At 52.8% G+C, this 25,046-nt stretch overlaps 1 protein-coding gene across 1 annotated transcript in view; it reads right to left on the reverse strand.

Annotated features, from left to right (window-relative positions):
• Positions 1-25,046, reverse strand: part of ASTN2 (astrotactin 2) — a 362,612-nt gene that overhangs the window by 285,889 nt on the left and 51,677 nt on the right. Inside the window, exon 2 of the mRNA XM_059828642.1 lies at positions 16,983-17,170. Within this exon, the coding sequence (XP_059684625.1) occupies positions 16,983-17,170 (188 nt within the window). The remainder of the gene's footprint in view (positions 1-16,982; positions 17,171-25,046) is intronic.

Raw genomic sequence — 25,046 nt, forward strand, 5'->3', positions numbered from 1 at the left:
CTGGAGTATCCCAACCGATGCCAGTGCCATTGACAGGGTAGGCATGGGGGATAGTTGAGGTACCGAACAAACAAACCCCCCCCCCAAAAAAAAAACCCAGCTCGCAGTCACAAACCACCACACCTTCCAAAGCCAAACCACTTCAGCGTTAACCTGAAAAACTTGTTTAAGAAAATGACAATGAAAAATTAGCACAAGCCAACGCTTCACAAAGCACAGGGCTACACTTGTGCAGCCTGGGGCGTGCAGGGGAAGCTTCCATCCGCACCCGCGTCTCACCAACCTCCGAACCCCGGGGATCAAAGGCACTTTCCAGGGAGGTTCAGTGTAGTGAAAGACATAGACGGGTGCAAAGATAGCAAAGGGTCATTTGCTTATCCACTTCATGTTCAAGTTTTCAATATTTGCACTGTCAGGATGTTTTCCAGCAGATAATCATTTAAACCTGAAACTTCTCAGAATAAAAACATACAAGCAGCAATTCCCCCACCAATTAGGAAAGGAAGAAAGAAGTCCAAGACACAATTTAAGTCTGTATAAAATGGAAAAGAGCAAAGAACTAGCTATATATGAATGCAGTTCAGTTAAAAAATAAAGAAGTCATGGTTCCTGTTTCTGTACATTACACCCCTCAGATCCCTGCTCAGTAAAAAATATATAAACTTCATATATATATATGGGTATACATTTCATATATATACACGCACAGACACACAGAGCCATATCACATGCATGAAGTGCTGTTGGTCATACGTCAGGTCTGCGTATTTGCCTGCCAAAGAGTCCCGGCGGGACGCCCAGACCCGCGATGCCGAGGGGCCGGTGGGACCCCACGAGCGGCCGACGGCACCAGCCCGCAAGCTGCCATGCTGAACAAGCGAGCAGGCGTGCGGGAGCTCTCATCGGCCGTGCCACGGAGAAGGTCGGGGAAGCATATGGCATGCACGCCAGGTGCTGGAAGGAGGAGGACCTCCTCCTCCTCCTCAGCAATTTTTAGGGCCTCGTGCATTGTAAGCCAGGTCTCCAGGTGCCCTCACTCGAGGGGACAAGAACAAGGGCATTTTTCTCCGCTATCAAACAAAACACGAGACTCATGCGCATCCTCTGATGCGATACAGCTTCAAGGCTACAGGGTTATGCATTCAGGGCTCGTCTCAGCCTCCAGCGCCACTGTCACGCCCCGCAGAGCCTCCCGGCGGGGTCAGCCTTTTCAGCTGGAAAGAGACCTACCGGGACACACGAGCAGCAACCGGGGAGACAACCCACCTTTCAAATCGAGTTTGCCCCATAGAGAAAGTCAAGCTGTTTCCAAAATCAGGGGGGTTGTCGCACCCAGCCCTCCAGCTTCTCTGCTTATCCGCACCTCCACATGCCATACCCCTTCTCCTGTAGCCAGCCCCATTTCCCTCCTACATTTACACAAAGCCTGAAATCCCTTCCCAAGGTGAGCTCTTGTTTTACTCAAATGTCACCATGATCTACGAGGGGGATCACAAGAGCCCCCTTTCACCTCCCTTCTCTGCAGAAACCCCCCTCTGCCTCTACACCTCTTCCTTTTTTGCTCCTCACCCCTCCCCACGTGAAACAAGGATGCTCCACGACCTTGCCAAGTGCATCGGGAAGAGCCTGAAGGACACAAGAACAACTCCTGAAGAATTACTTGGCACTAGTTACCGCATCAGCTGCTCTCCTCACCAACATCCCAGTGCTGCTGCCTGTCACCTAAAGGACGTGGGAAGCCACAAACCAGATGTGGAGGACAGGAGGAGAATTATCTGCCCGTCCCCAGCTTCTCCACCCTGGGAGCCAGCAGAGCTTGAGGACAGCCATGGCTCCAGCCCCTCAGGGTCACCTCGCAAAAAAGGGGAGCAGGGGGTGAGCAGAACCCCCCCTTATAACGCAGGGGCTCGCTCCGCTCCGGGAGAGGACCAGCTTTTTGAAGACATATGGCTCCTCTCCATACTTTGAGCAACGACTCCACCACGCTTCCCAATTCCAGCTGCCTAAGCGGTTTTTGCAGATATTTCCTCTTTCTTTGCAATCATTTGGCTAATAAGATGAGCAGGTTGGGCTCATTTATTTTGGACACTGTTCTTGGGTCATTAGCGGAAAGGCTAATCATTGCATTGGCAGAAAATATCACTTCTGCTTCAGAGTTGGCTGCATAGCACAGGGAGGGGGAGAGAGAACAGGAGCTTGACAGAGCCTTTAAAAAAAATAATACAAAAAACAAGTTACATGCCTCTAGAAGTGGAATTTTCCTCCGCTATTTCCCAAGGTACCCACCGCTAGAATGAAGCGGGCAGACTTCAACGCCCGAGGCTGCTCTGCAGAGCTTGTGCTCTCTCCCACACACATGCCACCTCTGAGGGCCCGAGGAAGGAGCGATGCTTGCAGCGGCAGCCCGGCCTCGCCGCCTCCCTCGCCGAGCCACAGCAACGTGTCCTGGCAATGCTCAGCCCTCCGGAGAAGGATCCCCTTCCTCACCCACAGGCAAAGCCAGGCGGGATGCTGAGAGCCCCAAAGCACAAGGCGCAGGAGCCCTTTCTGGGATGGTTTGGGGTTAGGAGAGCATATCAGATGTGATGCCTGCGCTCTGTTCACCGCACCTGAGCGTCAAAAGCTACCTACAGAGAGTTGTTGGAGACATTTAAAGAACAATTTGTATTCGGTGGTGAAGGCTGGCGTGCCAGTGGGGATGCTGAACCACCAGGCATTTGCAGAGCTGAAGGCTGAGTTTTCAGGAGAGACGGCAAAGCTGAGCTCCTTCCGTTTCTCTCTCAAGAGAGGAGAGAAAGCAGAAGCAAAAGACGAAGCCCCGCAACACAGCCATGCCGGAACACAGCGGCACTGCCGAGCAAAGCTGCTCCCCAGGCTCTGCTGCCGCAAAACCACCTCTCACCAAGGGCCCTGGGAAAAAAGTTGCCCTGCAGACATCCTGCTAATGCAGAGCGCAGGGACACAGAGCTGCTGCCTGCTGCCATCTCACAGAGCAGCAGAAGTAGCCGCTGCCTTCACCGACTGACCTGGCAAGGGCAGAAATGAGGTGCTGGAAAGGAACAGCTGGACACGGCACAGGTTGTCCCCTTCTCTACCAGATAACGCAGCCAGCACACCCCCTGCTCCCCTCCTCCAGCTTCACCTAGCTCCAGGTGTCCCGGCCACGTGCGCTGCTGGTGATGCCATGACCTTGGGCCGCTCTCGGCAGCATCCTCGAGGCAAGCGCAGGCTGGGCTTCCCACCTCCCCGGGGAGGCTTTCGGCAGCCAACCATCAGCTCCACGCTTCCCCTCCCGCTCTCTCCAGCACCGCAGCCGAGAACCCCAACACGCTTGCCAAGCGAGCACTGCGAAGCGGTTATACAGGGAGTTAGCTGGGCAAGGGGACAGGGAGGCAAAGGTTGGGAGGAGGGATGCCAGAAATTTGCCCCAACCTCTCCCCAGGGTGCCCCAGCTTGCCTTAAGCCACGCCGTGCCGAGGGTCTTCCCAGTTATCCCTGTGGAACAGGGTGCGCCCCAGGCAAAGCCCCCCCAGCGCTGCCGCAGAGCCAGCCGCTCGCCGGGGAGCCGAGCGACAAAAGGGGAGCTCGGGCTTGCTCTGCTGGGCGCTCTAACCAGAGAAAGGGAAGAAGATTTGGGAGCTAATTTAGAGCTTGGATGTCCTAAGCCTTTTCAGACATCGAGGCTACTGGCAGGGAGCATTACAGCCCCTGCCAGTCTCAGTGGCTATACAATGTCCTTCCCTTGGCAAGGGCAGCGGTGGAGAAAAAATAACACACAAAAAACAAGGGACATGTGATGGAGAGCTTGGCTGAAGGCTCACTCTCCCCCCCCGCCCCGCCAACCTGCATGCCAAGGAGTCAGAGCATGAAAAAAAGTAAAAAGTGGCCATTTAAAAAGGAAAGGCAAAAAAACCCACATTGCTTGTTTTGCTAAAGGAAACGGGGTGAGCCGATGGGACAGAGCTCTTGCAGGAGGTGAGTGGGTGCACCCTGGGGCCATCGCTTTGCTCGGTGGCCAGGGCAAAGCCATCGCCCTTCCTGCATCCTCCAGCCAGCTTGGGGAAAGCAGGAGGAAGCAACCACATTTTGCACAGCCCCCCTGCACCCCACACTGCTGTAAGGAGCCCCCAAAAGCAACACCAAGGTCTCCCAGGGAGGCATCGTGCCCACCCCAGTGCCCTCGCCCCAGTGAGCCTGCAGAGATGAGTGCTGCTGGGTGCACAGCTCTGCTGACAGGCTTGTGCGCATGCGGGTGAAATAGAGGGATTTTGCCCCAAAACTTCATGACCCAAAAAGGCAGGGTGGTGGGAAGCCCCCTCTCTCCTCCCCGGGGCAGGCAGCAGTCCCCACAGAGGTGACCGTCTGCTGAGGATGCTGCAGCAGGAAGGAGCTCACCAGCACCCAGAGGGTACAGAGGGTGAAACCCTCTGCGGCCGGAGCATGGCAGCTGGGAGCAGCAGCTTCCCAGGGAAGGACAGGATGCATCCAATGTTTCATTGTTGTTTTTCAAGGGAGAAGAAAGGAAGAGATCAATCGTGAGAGCAAGGGGACAACGCCAGCCATCCAGCCCAGGCATAACCCCCGCGCAGCTCACACACACACAGACCGCCCATCCGGGCGACAGCTCTGCCCTTGGCTGCAGGGCAGCACCCGCTATTAAGCGGGGTGCTTTTACCTGAGGAGGGACACATGGCCCCCACCCAGCTGCTGCAGAACAGGAGACAGGAAAGCACCCCAGCATGGAAAGGGAGCGTGGCGAGAGATCGTATGTCAGCAGAGACACCCAGATGACAGGCAAGGCATGGTCAGATGAAGTGTCATCACTTTAAGACAGTGATTGTCGAAGAGATACACAGCGCATGACTTAATCATTAAAGCCGCTCTTCCCATCACCATGCATCACGTTGACAAGCTGAGCACCACGTACCTCTACAGGCTCAGCCACCCCGTGCAACGCCTGGAAAGCTCAAGCCAGCCCTGGGAGCAGCGCAGCCTGCTCACGTGTGCACAGCGCTCGCTCCACGAAGATCTGCTTGGTTAGCAAAGCCAGGATCTTGGTATTATAGTGGCCTGTGGAGCACAAGTGGCCCAAAGCCAACATGGGCCATATCCACCCAGGACTGGCCCCTGCCATGCAGCACCAGCCAAGGTGCACCCAGGCAGGGGCATGCACCCTTCAAGGGTCTGCAGCTACCAAGGTCAATGTTTCACCCCAACCCAACTCAGCTGGGGAAGGGCACTTCATCCTCAGACCCCCAAAGGGAAGGTTCTGCCTGGCAGAGTGCAGGGTGCTGGGGCTGGCAGCCGGGAGAGGGGTACGAGGTCCGGGGTGGAGTATATAGGGACTGTGGTAGCCAAATCCAAAGCAGTCAGTATCCTAAGGTAGGAAGAGCTTGGTGGAAAAATCCATCCGTGCCTCTGTCTCTGCCTAACCCCAGCCTCAGCCGTCCCTGCAGACCACACGCAGGCTGTTGAAATGCTCACACGAACCCCCACGTCCCTGCTGTAGGGATGGCAGGGGAAACACAAGCCAGCAAACGGCTCAGCTCATTCCTACCTCCCAGGGAGCACAGGGTTGAGGGGGGAGAAGAATCAGGTCACTTCACACCTCTGGTTTGGCAAGGTTATTCCCCAATTCCCAGGACTAAGCGGCAGCTACTAGAACAACCTGGCTGACTCTTCCTCCTCCCCTAAACAAGGGGAAGATGAGCCGGGCTGCATGGCAGAGGTGGTTCAAGTACATGGAGAGGGAGAGGAGAACTGAAAACAGCTCCACACTACAATTAGTGCTGCAGCATTCATCCCAGCACAAGCCACGAGCATCCCAGGCAGATGTGGGGAAGGGTGGCCCCAAAGCAGTACTGAGGATGTCTTCAGACAAGGTCAAGGTAGCCCTCAAAGAGGGATTTGTCAGCCCAATTAGCATCCCCAAGCCCAATCAGCATGCCCAGGCAACTGATTCTCAAGGTGTTTGGTGCAAAATGGGACCAGTGACAAGCTGGCTGTGTCACCCCAGGCTCCGGGAGCTGCAGGCAGCAACAGCACCAGCCCTTCCTCGCAGGGCAATTAAGGCAGGCAGAAAAGCTTTCACTGGCAGCTCACACTCTTCCCCAACCAGGGAGGGCACAGCCACATCCACATCCCCTCCCGTAACCTCAGCCTAAGGGCACAAACCTTACTTAATAACCGGATCCTCAGCCACGCAGCCGAGAGGCATCTCACAGCTTGTTAGCTGGATGCTGCGGGGCGAGAGGAATCCTTGGCACTAATTCAAGCGATAGGTCGACGTACCTGGAGCTGTTGTCTCATTTCTGCCTGGTTCTACGAGCCTTGCAGCAATTGTTGCTTTTGTTTGCAGTTTGTAAACAAGCCTCTTCCTTACTTAATCCCACATCAGGCATGGCCAGCAGCGCACCACTCCATCCTCACGGCACTCTCTGAAACTGGCACCCCAGTATTCATCCCCTGTCATCTCCCAACCGCATGAGGCTGCCTGCAGCTGAAGGACCATTTTCCAAGGGGGTTGCAGATGCCTCAGGACCCTGCGGGTTCAGGCAGAGTGTGGGGGACAGTGTCTGAACAGCTATGCATCCCAAGCCCCCGCCACGAGGAAGGGTGGTGGGAGATGCGGCTGCCCTGCCCTCACCATCCTCGAGGTCCCGGCCATCCCAAGGATGCAGTGCGGGATCAGGTCCCCGGTCCCCTGCTCCACAGCCACCCCGCAGAGCCCTCGCCTGCCTCGCCAAGCCGCATCCCGGCGAGTTCAAATCATTAATTTCTGCGGCAGAGGCAGTCTGACAGGCCCAGTCCTGGCGTGAATAATGATGGATCTCCGGGAGAGGCCAAGCAAAACCTGCAGCTTAACCGTAGCTAGACACTCCCTTTGGGGCATTAACCAGAGCCCTCCAATACAGTTGTTCCCCCATTGCAATTTCGCGCTGCTGACGGCTGCCGTACCGCTCCAGCTCACAGCACCCACACAGGGCTGCCCGTCCCTTAACTTCTGCCATAACAAACCCACCCCCCAACGCAGACCTCTGCAGAACGATGCTCCCAAAATGCTCCAACATTTGCAGAATAAGCGGTAAAGTCAACTCCAGGGCTGCTCTCTGCCTGCCCTGCAATCACTACCTTGGTTTCACCCTGAGCTCATGAGTTTGATGCAATGAGAAAAACCTTGTCCAGGGCGGCAGGAGAGCTCAGACTTGCCCAAGGGGTGGCTGGCGATGCGTTCCTAACCAGACACACCTCTGGGAAGGGAAATGGAGATACCTGACATTGCTAAAGCATCTGTCGGCTTTGCTACCATCCTGCAGGCAGGTTTCTTGCCTCCCCATCCAAAAACAGAAATAAGGGGGCTTTTCTGCCCTGAGGAGCTGGAAAGAAGGAGGGTAGAAGGGAAAAAAACCTGTTTCCCTGTTGGATAGACAGCAATGCAATGACTAAAGTGCCAAACCCCTGGAAGTCGAGCGTTTCCCAGCAGAGCTGGGGCTGATGCTCCCGCTCGCTCCCTCTCCAGCCACTGCCACAACGAATGCAGCCCGGCCCAGCCCCGGGGGAGCTCCCATCCAGGGCAAAGCCCAGCTAGTCCGAACAGCTCCCTTCACAAACAATTATTTTCCTGCAGTTTTAGATAATTGGATTTTAAAAATAAGCACAATTACTTTTTTTTCCCTTCCCCTTTTCCTTTGCTGCACATCGTGATGGCAAGGCTGCTGCTTGGAGCTGGCGGAGACCTTTCGAAGGCCGAAAGGGAGCTCGCTCCCTCTTGTCCGGGTGGATGGAGGTGGGAGGGAGGAGGCGGAGTGGGAGCAGTGACAGGTAAAAATAACCACACTTAGCCTGATGTTGCTCCCAATTAAGCTGGTGGGAATTTTGCCCAACTTCCTACAGCAGCAAGATCCAGACGCACACATAAAAAAAAATATCCTTTCCTATATTAGCAGCCCTATGATCAGAGAAAATCATGAGCTGCTTCCCCCTGTTTCACACCAGCCGGTATTTGAGCATCCCCTTCCCCAGGGCTGGGCACTGCAGAGGCTGGGGAAACTTGGTGGGCAACCACCAGACCCTCATGGCCATCCCCCATGGCACTACTTCTCCTCTGGCTTAGGCACAGTTGAAGAGCTTGGCAAGCTTTTTCAAGGAATGGTTTATCTGCTCAGACAGTTCCACATCAGCTGAAACTAAAGTGTAAGTGGTTTTGGGGAGGATATGGGAAGTGTGGAAGAGTAGAAACATTTCATTCTGACACTTTCCTGAACAAAAAGTGCTCTGCCTTTTCACAGTATAACGTTCCCTTGTGAAACTAAGTCCAATTTATTTTTAAAGGGAAAAATAAGCCCAAGCTGAAAGCAAACATCGTATTTCTGGGGACAATTAAAATATTGCATTTCATCCTGTCGTTAACACTCCCATCTTTGGGATTTGCCAACCAAAGGAAAATTCAGTCTCTTGTAATGCTGTAATGCAAAATCCTTCACAACCAGCTTTAAGATATTCTGCACCAGGTTCGTCACAGTTCACCTTTACACAAGCCAACACCCGATACCGACAACGCTTTAACCGACGCAAACATTTCTAACTTGCATTCGAACAAGAATAACTACCGAGAGAAGCGAGATCTGCAGATAACACAAGGTTTGAAGGAAAAAGTAAGGTATTTCACTCCTTGTCCGAAGACCAGCCCAGCCTTCAAGCCCACAGGCTCTCCCCTGTAGCTGAAACAGAAAAAGCAAACCCCAGGGCGAGGAGCATCACCCAGCTCCCCGCGTCCCCAGGGTCAGAGCCCGCGTTGTGCCGACAGAAAGCCGCTGCCATTCCTGCAGGGAGGTCAGGAGTGTGCCGGGTGTCCCGGCAAGGCGGCGGAGGGGACAGCACCCTACACCCTGCCAGCATCCCCATCACCCGGCTGAGGGGCACCCCGAGGCAGGCGGTGCGAGGTCTGCAGCCCTGGAAAACACTCTCCATCACAAGCAATTGCCTTGGAGCCAGGGGCCAGCCACCCCCGCACCTCCCAGAGAACCCAGCATTCACCAGAGTTTTCCTGGATTAAAGTTTCGTGACGATTTTAATGCCATATGTAGTTTGGAGCCTGGCAGTTTAAAGCAATCAGATCTAGGCTGGTAGCTGCAAAGCATTTCTGCATTTAAGACAATGTTTCAAATCTAACACTCCCAGAACTTCACACACAGGATTAGCATGGGGCTCCTGTGTGGAATTGCTCCCTCCGGGAGCCCAGCAGCTCGGCGAGACCCGTGGCACCAGGATACCCGACCTGCGCGGGACAGGGATGCTCCTTCCTCTCCGACCGCTCTGCAAACCAGGAGCCAAGGCAGCGGTACCCCACCGAAGCCTGGCTCTTCCATCTGCTTCACCCAGGCTGCCAGAAGAAGCACCGAGAAAAGGTCAAGCTCCCAGCTACGCCCCGCGGCGCTGTAGATGCACAAGTATTTCTCCCAGACAGATGGCAGGAAGGGGAAGAGCGAGGAGGAGGAAGGAAGGGAACCAGTTCAAGATAAGAATCTGAAATCGGCAAACTCCCTGCGCGGCCCAGCGCGCCGCTCGGTAAAAATACACGCCTCGCTGTCGGCAGCAGCGTGGAGGGAGCCGCCACGGGGGCGAAGGCAGACACGCACGATGCCTTGCTGCGTGTCCCACCTTGAGCCGTGAGCTAACGCTGCTCCGACGCTCCTCACCCCATTTCCAAAACCTTCCTTCCACGGTTTTTCTCCATCTCCTCGCCACTTCAGCATCCCCCTTCCAGCTCTAGCACCCCCTGACGATACCGGCCACCTTTCCGACGTGAGCTCTTACTTTTCCCCCCCTCCAGCCATCCTCTTTGCTCAGCACGTCGAGGTTAGGAATTTTCTAAGGCTGCAGATCCCTCCCACGCGTTCAATGCCATCTGCAAAAAGCAAACCCCTCCCAAACGCTTCCTATGGCTGCTTTTCCCCCAGTACCAACTTTCATTGCTCTGGGGATGACACAGGAAAGATAGTTTGCTGCTCAGTTCGGATGAACTAAGAGTATTTATTCAGCCTTGCTTTATCAGAGATGCAAATCGAGCACTCCAGTTACATATTTTAACACAGTGGGGGGAAAAAAATCTGCTAGCTAGAAAGCTATAAAGTGTCTGATGTATTCACAGCAGCTGAGGTAGAAAACAGAGAGAGATTAGTGAAAAATTATTAATGTAACAGGTGTCATTGTCACAAAAAGTGACATTTTAAAGACAAATCCCCCCAAAATGAATTCCTTAAATACAAGAGCACATCGTTAACTACATTTAGTTTTATATTGTCTCTGCAAAGGAGGAGGAAAGCGGAGAAGAGGGGGAGGGTGAATGAAAGAGGCTGCTTCTCCCAGCCTACAAAAAGTTGGTTAACAGCACGTTATGGAAATGCAACTTGAAGCCAAACAACGTCCTCATCCTGGGAAGGAGCAGACACCACCGACAGCGTCGGGGCGAGAGGACCGGGAGGCTTGCTTCTACCTTCGCCCACCAGCAACCCCCTCCCCAGCACCCGTTCAAGGGCACATGCACGACTCCACTACTGTCTCCAAGGTGCTCCAGACAGCGCAGGGCAGGTCAAGGTTATCAGGGTGAAGTTCAGCTTCCAGCTCTGCTGAGCTCCGGTCCCCAAATCGGCAGGATCTGCAAGCACTCAGCCCCACTGCCTTGGGCCACTAGACCCAGCAAAGGTCCCACCAGCCCCTTTGGCCACCCCAAAGCAGCTCAGGGCCACCGTCAGCAGACCGGGGAGGACTGCTGGTGGGACACCGCTCCGGGCAAGGTGCGAAGGGCTTGGTCCGTCATCAGCACGGAGCCTGCGGCTGCCACCCGCCTCCCGGGGATCGGGGGATGCTCGGTCCCTCTGCATGTTGGGGTGGGAGCCTCCTTTTCCTCTCCCCACAGGTGAGGAGCAGGGATGCGATTCTCACACAGGGACACACTGAACCCAGCTCCTGGGGTTTTAGGGCTTTTCTTTCTGGTTTTGGTTTTTTTTTTTTTAATAAAAACAGCTCATTGGACATCAATTTAGCTTTTTAATACCTTTCAGATAAAGAAATCTGCTGCAGCAGCAATTCTCTCCCTACCTTAATTAATTCCTAAACATATCACAAGCTGGAAGTGCATGTTTTATGAATCTGGTTGACCTCCTGGTGCAGAAATGATGACACAGATGTTGTGTCTTCTTCACTATCTCATTACTCATGTTACACCATTATTCTTCCCCAAGTTGAGCTGGCCTGACAGAAGCTCCAATGCTGCCATCAGCAAGACACACTGCAAGGAGCCGGAGTGAGGCTCAAGCAATGTTTTGCACCCACCGAAGCACCCAGCTCCACTGGGGCGGCCAGCCATCCCGCAGGACACGCCGCTGTGCAAGCTGCGAGCACACGGTCGGGAGGGAAGTAAATCCATTGGGAGCTTTTGCACTAAAGAGAATAAAATACTGTTGGGTAGGAAAACAAGGCACCACTCAAACGATAGCCAGGGAGAGGGGAAAGCCAGAGCTGAAGGAACCTGCACGTGGATGTGTCCGAAGCCCAGGAGACCTGGAACAATCCCTCAGACAGCTGTTTGCTGGGGAGGATGGGAATCGCCCCAGCTCCGCAAAGGGCTCCAGCCTCCTCTCCCCTCCCGTGCACGCCGGGACAAGCCCAGTTGCACTGGTATGACATTATATCCATCTATGGGAAGGAGAGTAACCCCTGCCAGCACACGCAGATAGAAAAGCAATTGGGCTTGCGCAGCTGCTTGGAGAAGACCTCACCATCCTGTCCGACACGCTGGATAGATGCTGCGTTCAGGGCAGCCGAGGCACCGAGGGACTCGCCCCGCCGGGGTACAGCTGCCATCGCACCCCAACGATTGCGCAGGACAAGCACGATGCCACCCACACACAACGCTTTGTGCAGCCAAGCCGAAAGTCGAGAGCCTAATGAGACACAGGCTCCCCGAGGAAACACGGACAGTGGAGCACGGAGGGAGGGAGAGTTGTGATATGGGTCACAGATAATGGCAAAAAGGGGGAGAGAAAAAAAAAAAAAGGCAAGTGAATGCATTTGTCATGGCCCTCACTGGGTGACGGCAGCTTCAGAAAGGAGACAGCAGCAGCTCCTAAAACCTCACGTGCTCTCGGATATTCCTGCAGTGCTTAAGGAACTAGAGAGCTGCCCCAGCCCGAGGCAGCCATGAGAATCGGCGCTTGCCAAGCCCCACCTGCGCGGTGCATCGGGCCCCCGGGCCCCCTCCCCGGCTCCGCTTCAGAGCGGGATGCTAAATCAGAGCGAAGCGTTTAAGAGCACACTTTATAGCCAGCTCAGAGGCTGACAGAGCACAGCACCAATGGCTGATCATTAGGGAAACATCAGGATGCAAAAGAACAGGAAGAAAAAAGGAAAACTTGTATAAATAAGAGCTGAAAAAATCCACTGGGAGACCTAGAAACCAGCAGCTAACTTGTCTACTGCCAGTAACAGCCAGCAGAAAGTAGACATTAAAAATAAAAAATAATATTATAAAAAAAGCAGCCTGATGAGGTCTGGTCACCTTTTATTCCAGACACTGGAATGCTCCCTTGCAGGGCAATGGTACGAGATGAAACAAGGTTTTTGCTTGTTACTGTTCTCAAAAAAGCCCACCTTATTTCTGCTGGGGAGGGAGCAGAAGCAGCGCATAGCTCGCTCGCACGCCTGCACACCACGCAGGCACGGTCCCGGCTCCGATCGCCCACAACCAGGGCTTTTACCAGCATGGCTCGAGCAGGTTTAAGGGAGGAAAACCCATCCCGTCGCCAGCGGGATGGGATGCGGCTTTGCATCTTCTTTCCAAACCTGCATCCCGGACACCCGCAGGGCTGCAAGGAGCGGCTGGATGCGATGGCCCTACCGAAGGTCTGCGAGGTGGGTCAACGCAGAGCTAAAACATGCCTGTCCTACCCATCCCCACCCCTCCACCCCCCCAGAGCCTGGCAAGTAAGCCCCCATCTACAGCGAACGCTGCTGGATGTGGCCCCAGGTTTGAATTTACCACGACACCCAGCAATAATTAAAGAGGGACACAAGATGGTGGGGAACAACAAAAAAAAAAAAAAAATCTTACATTTTGTTAAATTCAGCAATTTACAAGGCTGGAATAATTAGTGGTTTAAAATGTTTTGACACAAGCAGCCCCAATAATCATGATAAATCATATCAGGCATATGCCCAGATCCTTGAAGTGACAGATGACAAACAGAGCAGTGACAAGACGCTCCATCACGCGGGGAATCATTGAGTTAATGGAAGAATTATTGCTTCTGAAATCCACTCCAGTCCTATTGTGGGGAACATTCCAATTTATCAAAGCCAAATGAACATTAATTGCTGCAGCCTGGTAAGTTTTCGAGCTGCTGTGACCTTCATTGAATTTTAATCCAAAACAGATAAGATTTACTTCCACACAAGAGGAAACAACACAATTAAACCCAAATGACAGCTAAGATTATGGGGAAAAAACACAACAGGCGTAATGACAAAAATATTGATTCCTTTCTACTTGACACTGAGAAAAAAAAAGGTAAATAAATACAATCTAGCATTTGCATACTTGGTTTTTTCCCCTTCCTCCCTTCTTTTCACTCAGGAGACAAATTTCAGATGCTCAAGCCAAGAGGAAAGGGGTGGCAGACAGTAATGGAGACTGAATTCCCTTTAACTGCAGTAATTAATGTTATGTCTCATTGGGGAGAGATTAAGGAAAAACAGTGAGGAAAGGGGGGGGGGGGGGGAAATCAAGTATTATTTTGCTGTCAAAGATGCCCTCGAGCTGGGGAAGGGAGGTGTGAAGAGGTCACGGTCAGCCAGTGCCCACGGCTTTTGCAGGGGCAGATGGTGGCCCCAGGGACAGGGAGTCATGGACACCAGTGGCCCCTTTCCTGCTGCACTGGAAGCAAACCCACCCCAAAGCAGAAAGCCACACACCAACAGCCAAAAATCACTGGAAGGAGTAAACCCAGGATTTACACCCCTCCAGAGCCCCCCACGCAGCACAGAGGGGGTCTGGGTTTTAGAGGCAGAGCAGGAGCAACCAGCCAAGTCATAAACATCTACAGAAATCCAAAAGAATGTTCCCGTCAGAGAGAGCTTGGCTTGGAAATGTCTCGCTGCCCGATAAAGCTTTGCCAGAGTACTCCCTAACGGGGGGATTAGCGAGATCCCCAGGCAAACCTTCCCCGGCTTTCTATAACTCAGCCGCAGGACGAGGAGACAGGTAAAAGTAAGTGTTACAGCCACTTAAAGGAGATGGAAGGAGGCACTTTCCCGTGTCTCCTCCTGTCCCCCGGAGCGAGACGCTGGGCTGGTGATGAACGGGGCACGCGGACCCTGAATGCCAAGGCAGCGCTGGGGTGGGCTGAAGCTCCTCCTGCGTAGCGGACCGGTGGTTTAGTCTATAGAGAGCACGCAGGAGACAGCAGGCTTTACAGCTGGAAGCAGGAGGAAAGGTATTTGAGAAGCTGGAGAGGAGGACACGGGGATGTCCAGCTGCATCTGGAGGCAGGAGAAGGGATACGGACATGGCAGGTGCCGGGGAGGACAGGAGGAGGGTACCACACAGCCCCCCGCGCTGGGATCCGGTGGCCGGGGAGCCCCGCTGCCAGGGAGGCAGGAGGGGTCCTGTGATGGGGACTCTCTGGGATGTGGTTTAGCTGGGGTCAGGAAAGAAAGTAAAGGCGTGGGAAAACAGCCTGAGCAGAGCCTGGGGACTCGGATGAAATATTTCACCCAAGAAACAAAGACTTTCACCCCATTTTACTTTAGCTACAGAACTCCATGTGGTCCTGAGGGGGAAAAAACCCCAACAAAACACACATTTGTCTTCTGCTAGTAACTCAAGACTTGGCTCAGGTTCACTCAAGAAGTTAATGAATCTTCTAAAAAAAAAAAATAACTGGGCAAAGTTTCAAGTCTGTGCTGCAATCCTGACCCAGGGAAGGAACACCCAGGGCACCTGCCTCCCTAGGGACACGCGTGCAGCCCAGACCCCATTCCGGACCCACATCCCTGCCTGGGACCTTGGCTCCCACTGCAAGGAGTATCAGGATTTATAAAGAAAGTGGAATTATGGCTCATTCTGTGCAGAAGGAACTCTCCTGTCTTCCCCTTGCTTTTGCAGAAGGGCAGGAGAGGCTCAGGGCATGAGTTAACTCTCACAACAAAGCCAGGGATGCTCCCACACCATTGGCTTCAGTGAGATGTGGCAAAGCATATCTTCACCGGCTAACCCAGGATTAGAGTGCAAAAAAATTTCTGTTGTGATATGCACAGCGATGCCTTCAGCTCCAGCCCACCGGCATCGCTGCTCCTGCGCTCTGAGGTACGGCAAGCAAAGGCTCTGGGCAGGGATTTCAAGAAACTCGTTGCTCTCTCCAAAGCATCAATTCATTACAATCATCAGGTATTTTTGAAAGATCAGCTTCAGCAAGGTCTGAGGACCAGGACTGAATCTCTTCTTACTAAAGAAAATCTGCATTTCCAGCAATTGCAGTAATCACCAGGCTCCAGATCCAGCATCCCCCCCCTCCCCGCAGCCACGGGCCTCTTCCCCATGGCTCAGGTTTGCCCACAATAGCCAAGCAATCCCACACTCGCACCAGGGATCGAGCTTTTCACACCCCAGACTTGGGTTTTGCCGTCTTCATTCCTTGCTCTGTCTCTCACCTATTTTTTCAGGCTCATTTTCTAAGTATACGAGTTTTACCTTCTCTCCCTCCAAAACTCCATCCCAGTAACAGCTTCAGCAGGCCATAAGAAACGTTCCCTACCCAACCCAGTAAGCCGCGGTCCCCGATTCCTCTCCCTTCTGCCAGCCTGCTATCATATTGCCTCTTATCTTGCCCAACAGCCTTAATGCAAAGCCTCTCTCTGTGCTCATATGCACTCAGTGCCCAATCTAAAGCCCCTCTGACAAGGGCTGAGACACGCTAAAAAAACAGATTTAAGTTGTAAAAGCCAAATAGCCGCTTGTTCAAATGGGGGGGGGGGGGGGGGGGGAGAGGAGGGGAAGGCTTTATGCTGCCATCATCTCTGCTCCTCCTTCCAAAACAAAGAGCAGAAGGCTTGCAGATGACGCACGGGTTCGGAGATAGGAACAGATGCACCTTTTGCAGAGGGTTGCTGCAATGGGAACCCCCAATCCTATAAAAGACTTTCTTTGGGCAAATAGGTGACATGCATAGACACAGGATCTACAAGCCTAACTTCGTTTTTCTTTTATTGATGGGATTGTTTACCCCAGTGGGAGTTAAGGGACAATACAGTTAGTCCATTTTATAGATGGAGCTCTAAAGCACGGAGAAATGATGGACCACATCCAAATACATTGGCAACCACCTCATAAGATACAGAAATAAACATTTTAAAAAGCAACCAAGCACATATACGATACATTAATAAAAGGTCACATAAACACCCGAGATGGAGATATTCAAAGCATCTGGATCATCTTTTTACTTTTAGGTCAGGCTCATCCTTTGCAAGAGAAGGTTCATGCTACAGCCCATACCCACTTGATAGGTAAAATTCAGTTTCAGAAAGCTTCAAGGAGAAATGACCAAGCCCAAAATCTTGCCTTTGCACATGCCCAAGCACAAGACCAAGCAGAAATACTCCTCTAACACACCTTGCCCGCTGCCAGCAGAGGCAGGAGGAACCACGAGCTTCCTTGACATCCTCCCAACAGCTTCTTCCCTACGGTCTGTTGTTTTATTTTATTTCATTTTCTTAAAAGACTAACCACTTTTTTTTTTCCTCGTCCATTCAACCACACCTCTCCCTCTCTGGAGGCCCAACAGAGAAGGGACATGGACATTTGCAAACCAGACTCGCCACCCTGCTCTCCATCACCACCTTCCCACCACGATCTGGCTGCCAGCCGCCGTCCCCTCCCAGGTGGTCCTCTGTCCCCTCAGATGCCATTGGCAGCTTCCACTCACCATGACCGAGATATGAAGAATGTGCATCTGTTCCTCCACTATCTCCGAAGGCTCCTGGAGGCTGGGGGGGGTGGCTCGGGAGAGCTGCTCAGCGCTGCTCATGGAGACGTGGAAGTACAGGGTGCCGTTCTCCAGCCACTGCTGCTTCCAGTGCACCAGCGAAATGTCAGCCACGGTCCCCGACATCTCTGCAGGGACAAAACATGCAACTGAGGATCAGTTTTCTCCACGGTGCTAAAAGGCGGCATTCTTAGCAGTCCTGGAAATCAGGATTTTTGAGCCTCACCCCTAGTACTGCTTCTGATCTACTAGATGAGCTTCAGCATTGTTTTTTGGCCTCTGTCTGCTATTTCCCCCATGTATGAACAGTAACAGTTGTCTTCCTTAATAAAAAGCAAGAGGCTACGAAATGCCTTGGGATTTCTGGACTAGAAAGACAACAACAGTAAATAACACATTGCACAAGGTGCCTTTAACCTCCTACAGCTCTCCCAGCAAAAAAGCTGGATGAAGCTCCTAGAGGTCTGCAGCCAAGCCCCGGGGAGGTTTGCTGCTCGGTGCAGGGCAGAGGGAGGACACTTGGTGCCAAACAAGCCAAAACACAGACACCAGTACATACTCCGCTGGCGTTTACAACAAAACCTTCTTCCAGGTAGTGAGGCAGTACTAGAGCCGTCTTTAGCAGGGATGGTCCCAGCACAGACCAATAAGCACCAGCAAGAAGAGATAACCACCAGGCTTGACAAATACATATTGGCCTTGGGGTTGCATGTTTCTTCATCTTCCTCTGCAGCCTTCTGTTAGTTTTACATCCCACCCGATCCTGATTTACAGCGTTAAGCGCCCTGGGAGCCAGGATTACAGCATCCCGGCACACAGATCCACTGTGGCAGCTTCCTCTGGCTAATTAGGGCACCACACCTAACTAATTAGGGGCTTGGACAATCCAAGCACCATGTAAGCAAAAGCCACAGCACAGCCGGAGCCAGCAGCTCCAAGCCTCAGCTGCAGCTCCCGGCTTGGCCAGGGAGCAGCAGACACAGGCAGGAACGCTGACAGCTCCACAGCTGCCCATCAAGTTTTCAACGGATCTCTGCAAAAAACCAATTTGGCAGTTTGGCAGCCGAATCAAAACCGAAAAAAAAATACTAGCGCAAAATGAGCCAAAATATTTCTCCTTCCACCACCTCTTTTTCATGTTTGTTTTTCCATTTGCAATATAAGCAATGGGAAGCAAGTCAGGTCCTCTTAGTCACCAGGCCCACAGCTTCAGCAATCACCCGCTCTGTGGGAGACCCAAATTCAACTCCCTCCTGTTTGGTAAGAGCAACCGGCTCTAAGGGACCATGACATGCACTCTGCATGGTGTGTCTGCTCCAGAAAGGCTGACAGCAGGAGTTCAGGTGCCCCTGGCACCACGGTGGGAACGGAGACAAGGTCCTCCTCCACACCTTGGCCGGAGAGCATCACCCGCGAGAGGGTCAGCGGGGAGGACTGGGCTTGTTCCCCTGCAGGCAAAGCAGCCAGGGATCGGTGGTGGTATTCTGCATTTCATTCTCCTGAACCCAGCCGGGCAAAAGCACATCCAGTTCCAGCTCCCAGTGGAGACAAAGGAAGGAACAAGCCAGGCTGAGGCTGTCCTAAGGAGTTACCCACACTTTTCAGGACAAGAAGCTTCATGACACTTGGGTGCCGGCTCCCGAACAGCCATGCAGGCTACAAGCCCAGGCACTTCTACAGACACACATCCCAACCCAGCAAAAAAACCCAAACCTCTCGATCCTTCAGGACCAATTTTTCTTCACAGAATCATTAAGGTTGGAAAAGACCTGTAAGATCATCAAGTCCAACCATCACCCCAACCCCACCATGCCCACTAAACCATGTCCTGCAGTGCCACGTCTATACGGTTTTTGAACACCTCCAGGGATGGTGACTCCACCACCTCCCCGGGCAGCCTGTTCCAGTGCTTCACCACTCTCTCGGGGAAGAAATTTTTCCTAATATCCAGCCTGAACCTCCCCTGGCGCAACTTGAGGCCATTTCCTCTTGTCCTGTCACTCGTCACTTGGGAGAAGAGACCAGCACCCACCTCACCACAACCCCCTTTCAGGCAGTTGTAGAGAGCGATGAGGTCTCCCCTCAGCCTCCTCTTCTCCAGACTGAACAACCCCAGCTCCCTCAGCCGCTCCTCATCAGACTTTCTCACCCCTGAAACCAACACATTTTCCAGTAGCAGACTCCTGGCTTTCCACAGATTAAAATGGAGCCAACCACCCCCCGCTCACAGAGAGGTCCCCGTCACACTCCTGGTCCTGCAGGATCCCCCCTCGCTGCACAGCCTGGCTGAGGGCAGGGACAAGGTTACCCCGTTACTGCCAACTCCCTCATTCAGCACCTCACTAATTACACTAGTGACATACCCGAGCCGGCTGCACTGTCACCTGAATCTAATCGGAGGGCTGTGCTCATTATCTCTGCCTGCAGAGCACAGCACCAGTCCTCACCCCCAATCTCTGTGCACATCTGAGCACTCAAAGGCGAAAAACCAAACAGCTCTTGACCATACATGGGATCCATCACGAGCCCACGCTTGCACTTTGGAGGGGACGCGTGAACTCCCTGTCATATCTCTGTCACTGCAATGAGGTCGTTCCTAATAATTCCTTCCCTCCTTTAATATAAATAGCTGTTTGCTGGAGCAAATCCGTAGCAAGAGGTGTTGCTTGCACTCTTTACCCTGTAAATCAAGCCAGCCCTGCGGCTCACACTGCAGGACAGCAGCCTGCGCAAGACCTGGGAGTCTAACGAAATGAGAGTTTTGTGTCTCCCACCTCCAAAGAGGCTAAAGCAGAACATTTCTTATAGTGGTAAAAGTAAAAACACGAGAGGAATATCAGGGCTGCTTGACTGCAGTTGTCTTCCTAGCAATACTTCTAAGGTCTGTACTGAAAAGCATCTCCTTGTCTAATTAAAATTGCAACAAATGCTACTTTTAGGAGCGACAGCAGTAACTCAGCTTCGGGATAGATATCACAAGCTCTTCTACAGAGGCAAACAGGCCACGGGACTGCACAGAAGCATCAAGAGACAGGACTCTGGTTATGCAAAGTCATCTTAATTCTGTTCAGAGGGACAGTCACCCGTAGGAGAAGACGATTTACAGTGTTACACACTCATCACACACCCCCCTGCAACAAACCTTTCCAAAAGAGCTCAGGAAAGCAGGTTATATCGCCCAGACCTGATGTGGGTGCCAGCAGGATCCCACCGCTATGGTTCCCAAAGGCTATATCACATTAGGGAACCAGGGAAGAAGCCCCCAGGGTCAATCTTTCTCCAGGTTTTTTCCCTTGCGCACACATATTTGCACGGGATGTTTAAAAGGATCACAGAGAACGTTTCTGGGGAGTTCTGAGATATAGGCAATTTTTTGGATTTTAGCCTAGACTGAAGATAAGCCTGTTTCATTTTCAAAAGGTCTCTTCCAAAAGTAGAAACTTCAATTTAACATTCATTTCACAATTTTAAGCAAACCCAGCAGCGAGGCGATTTCTGACGAAAGTTGACTTGCCAAGCCTGGGTACCATTTACCATACATTTATAAATACTTGTACGCTCTTCACCCCTGCAGCCCGTGTTGCAGGAAACCTGGCCATTACCCCTCCCAGCATTGCCAGGACATCGTGAGCCTTCAATCAGATCCGCTACTCACAAAAGAAGAAAAGCCTTTTTAAGCCCTGTTAGCTGCTGAACCCTTCAATATCCAAACGCAGGGAAGTTTCTTGGCCTCGTATACTTGACATGAATATTATACTGCCTGTGTTTCACTGGACACGCATTGGCACTCCGCTATCTACACGGTAGTTACAGCAGCGATAGCCCGTCCATCAGAAAGGATGCAATAGTCTGCAGCGAGATTGCCTGTTATCAGAGCTTTCAAATGCTTTTGGAACAAATTAAGGGCATTCCTGCACCAAAACAGAACAAGATACAGTTCAGGTTTTAAATGGGCAGCAATGGAAAAGCACTTGTAGCCTATAGCTATTTAAAATCTCAGCTTCTAGCAGACAGGGAGTTCTCAACCAGGGTTCAAACACAGCTGCATGGGTAAAACACCGAGTAAAACAGCCAAACCGACCACGGAACATCTGCTATGCCATCTTCCTACCTGCTCACATCACCCAACAGAGAACAGCAGAGAAGGGTCGATGAGGGTCCTCCTTCCCCGCAGCAGCCAGCCAGGCCCCTTCTCCCCGTCCAAAGCCCACAGGCGATCCCGTTTCTCCCCCCCAGAGCAGAGGACCCCAGGAGCCCCTTCCCTGCGACGTGAGCAGAGATGTCTCCTCTCCAGCCCCGCCTGGCCTGTTACCCCCAACTCCTCACACCTGCCCTTCGTCTCCCATCACGCGGCTCAGCTGAGCCCAAGGCCAGCACTGCCTCCCCCCACAGCCCCACCAGCCTCGGACATCACCCAGCCACGGCCTGAACTCAAGAAAAGGGCACGCAGAGCACTTTCTCCTTTTCTGTCCTTCCTCTGGGTCCCATCGAACTGCAATTTCCACATTTTTCTTGGAAAACGAACAAGCTGATCCAAACAAAACCTTTCCCGGGGCTCCGACCCCGAGCTGGGCTCCTGCCCATCAGAAGGTCACCCACCCAGGACAAGGCGGGGGGAGGCAGGGGACAGCAGCGACCACAGCAAGGTCCCGTCCAACTGATTCCCTTATTCCATTTTTCCCTTCACTGTTGCTACAATCCTTACATATAAACATCTCACTGAAGTCTTCAACTCGTATTACAATCAAACTTAAAAGCAAAAGGGCCTAAATGCATTTGGTTGGGAACCAAGACGATTCCCATAAAAGCAGATTATGCTGACATGATGAATATAAAATGAAACAGCAGATATTAAAGTTGGAGGATTGTTACTCCATGCCTTCGGGCTCCTGGTCACCCAACCCATCTCCTCCCTCCTCTCTGCCGCCTCCCACTCTGTTTTACTGGAGGCAGAGAGCAGGCAGAGATAGCCTTTTCACCTCTGCCTTCTCCAAGGCAGGCTGCCAGGCTTGAAATATTCACCAGCTCCCCCCAGCCCTCCCCGACCTTATGCAAGGCTTCAACATTCATCAGCTATTTGGGAGGCTGCAGCCCCGCTTTATCTGTCATGGCGTTTTACAAAGCCTGTTTTGTATTTAATTGGCTTGTTCTTGCTAATCTACCATGATTATTGTATTTTTATTTAATTGTTGAAGGTCATTATTAAAATAAGCTACTTTGCTTATGGCAGTTCATCCCTGCATGGTTCCCCACCCCCGGATAATCAAACCCTCCTTGTGCTTCTCCTCCTCTCCGCTCCCCAGCGCTGCTCAGACCCTGGGACCTTCTGGACACCTTCACAATACGGACCAAATCCTTGGCATGATGGGTGGGAAGCCGGTGAGTAATTTCCATGTACGGATCCAGGCTTTTTCCTCACCACCTGCTTCATCCCAGCAGGACCTGCACCCTGCAGACTTCATCAGCTCACCTGCACAACTCATCATCTTAATCTGTTGGCAGGGGGAAAGCTGGAGATCTCTTCAGCGATACTATTTCCTTTTACAGCAGGCTTAGAAACACCATCCCATCCCGCACAAAAAGCCAGCACGCGCAACTGCGTCGTCCTCTTCTCGCCCGTGCGTCACCCCTCATCCTGCAACCCCATTGCTCCTGCTATTAGTCCAGGGGCTCTTCTGAGTTAATGTTCTCCAGAGGCGCCAACCTCCAGTGAAGTGTTAGTTTATAGATTCTTCGGTGCTAGCTACCACTTATGCTAATAAACCAAATTTATGCAGAAAGTCATAAACAGAGAGCTCTCCCCAGTGCCCTTGCCAGCACAGGATTGCTCCCTGCGGAATAGATTATCGCTCTCTGTGCAGACTAGCTCCAAAATGACTCTAGTAATGGGGCTTCCCCCATGCTCCCCAGGGGACTATTCTGCAGTCAAACAGGCCCTAAGACTTCTAAGGGTTTGGGTCTTTTCGTGGCAACGTGGTGGAGTTTTTTATCCCCATCATTAGCTCAGTTCATTTTTTTTTCCCCCCTTCTTCCCCTCTGTTCATTTTTAACATGTTCCTTCCCTTCTACACCTACTCCCCCGCTCCCCCCCACAGTACTCCCTAGGGCAACACACAAATGCAGCTGCAGATCGTAAGAAGTAACAGAGAAGCTCAGAAGTTTAAGAAGGGGAAAAAAAAAAAAGGATGACAAGCTCCCTCTGATCATCTCTTTTCAAAGCCCCTGCCTGTGAGGAACACAGGGCTGCACTTGCAGGGTGTTTCAGGGGTGGCTTCGGCGCTCTGCGTGTCTGCTGGGACACGGCGCGTGTCTGCTGGGACATGGCGCGTGTCCGGGGATGGTGCTGGATGGAGGAGGGCTTGAGGGAGCCTTGGTCTTGGGGTGGTCCACAGGGCACCCCCCCAACACTGTGGGCAGGTTGGGGTGCTCTCTCTGCATCTCGTTTGCTCTGCCAGCAGCATCGCGCGTCTGACGTTGGACAAGTGAAATGTCAGGTACCCCATGGCAAGATGGGATTTGCAGTAAAGTGGGTTTGGCTATTTTTAGGCTTTGCTCAAACCTCCTGGAAGGAGAAGGAGAAGCCAATTTTTGGGCACGCTCCTGGGACCGTCCACCTCAGAGACCACATAGATGTGGTAAGAGCTGAGCTGCCACCAAAGGGTCCCCGACAATAAGAGCAACACGACTGAGGGCAGATCCCATGCTCAACAAGAACCCAAAAAATGAGAAAGCCTCCTCAATTCAGATGGAGAGCCGGCCTCTCCCCGCAGCCAGGCTGGAGAAGTACAGGGGTGAGGGAAGCCGCAGAGCAGCCCTGGGGCAGAGCATCCCCCCGTGCTGGCAGGGAGAACCGGTGCTCGCCAGGGATGGCACCGTCGGTACCACCTCAGCATCCACACTATCGAAGGCAAGTGACAGACACAACACCGGTACCACCGCCTGCTCTGTCACCGCTTCGAGCTGACAACATGCCTCCGTCAGCCCCAGAACATCCGACCTTCAGACCCAGGCAGCGCACAGCCCCGTCCCATGCCACAGGTAGGGCATCATGAGTACAGAAAGCTGCGAGGAGAAGGTGTTGTTCCCACCTTCACAGTGCCTTGGCCAAAAATCCTTCCCGGAGACTTTTCAGGAAACGCTGTGAAGGGCTTTGTACGGACTTGGCCCCGTGCGGGGGTGACTCCCAGGCTGAGCTTGTCGATGCTTTTGGCAACAGCAAGGAGCCACCAAGCACCCCAGCAACTCTTCCCTCACCAACACCAGCACCCCTGGTTTCTTGAAGTGCTGGAAGCCCATCACATGCATCTCAGCTTCGGGGCTTGAAGATTTACACCCTTTTACCAGTAAAACTCTCCCCGCAGGCAGCGATCCGGTGGGAGCAAGGTTTGTGGGTACAGTACATTTGTTCAAGGAATGTGTGGATGAGGCATTGTGGGACATGGTTTAATGGGCATGGTGGGGTTTGTTGGTTGATGGTTGGACTTGATGATCTTACAGCTCTTTTCCAACCTTAGGGATTCTGTGATCTGCACCCACAACGCAGAGGTAGATGGCACCCCTTCGCCTGGTGCTCTTCCCAAGCCCGTTCACCTTTGTACAAAAAGGGGGTCTCATCTTGCACGTGGCACAAAGCAGGATGCACACAGCCCACGGGGGCTGAGAGGGTTGTAAGCGAATAACTGCATTGAGCTGGTAAATTCAGCCACCAGCACTTGAAGTCAGACAGCGAGTCCCACGGCAAGAAGGGCTCTCCTCGCTGCCGTCACGTTTCACCCTCGAGCTATTAGAGCCATGTCACCACACCAGCTGCCCCAAGCACGGCCCACAGCATCTGCACAGCTTCAGCCGGCACCGACACCAACCCTTGCAACTTCCCTGCCCGACCCTCCAACTCGGCTCCAGCCCTTCTGGGGCAGCCCCTGCAATTTGCCATGAGCCGGCGTTACACTCGGAAGCCCAATGATGGTACTGGATTTACTCCAGTTAATGTCAGGAACAGTGAAC

The sequence above is a fragment of the Gavia stellata genome, chromosome 24 (genome assembly GCF_030936135.1).
Source record: "Gavia stellata isolate bGavSte3 chromosome 24, bGavSte3.hap2, whole genome shotgun sequence".
Classification (NCBI taxonomy): Eukaryota; Metazoa; Chordata; class Aves; order Gaviiformes; family Gaviidae; genus Gavia; species Gavia stellata.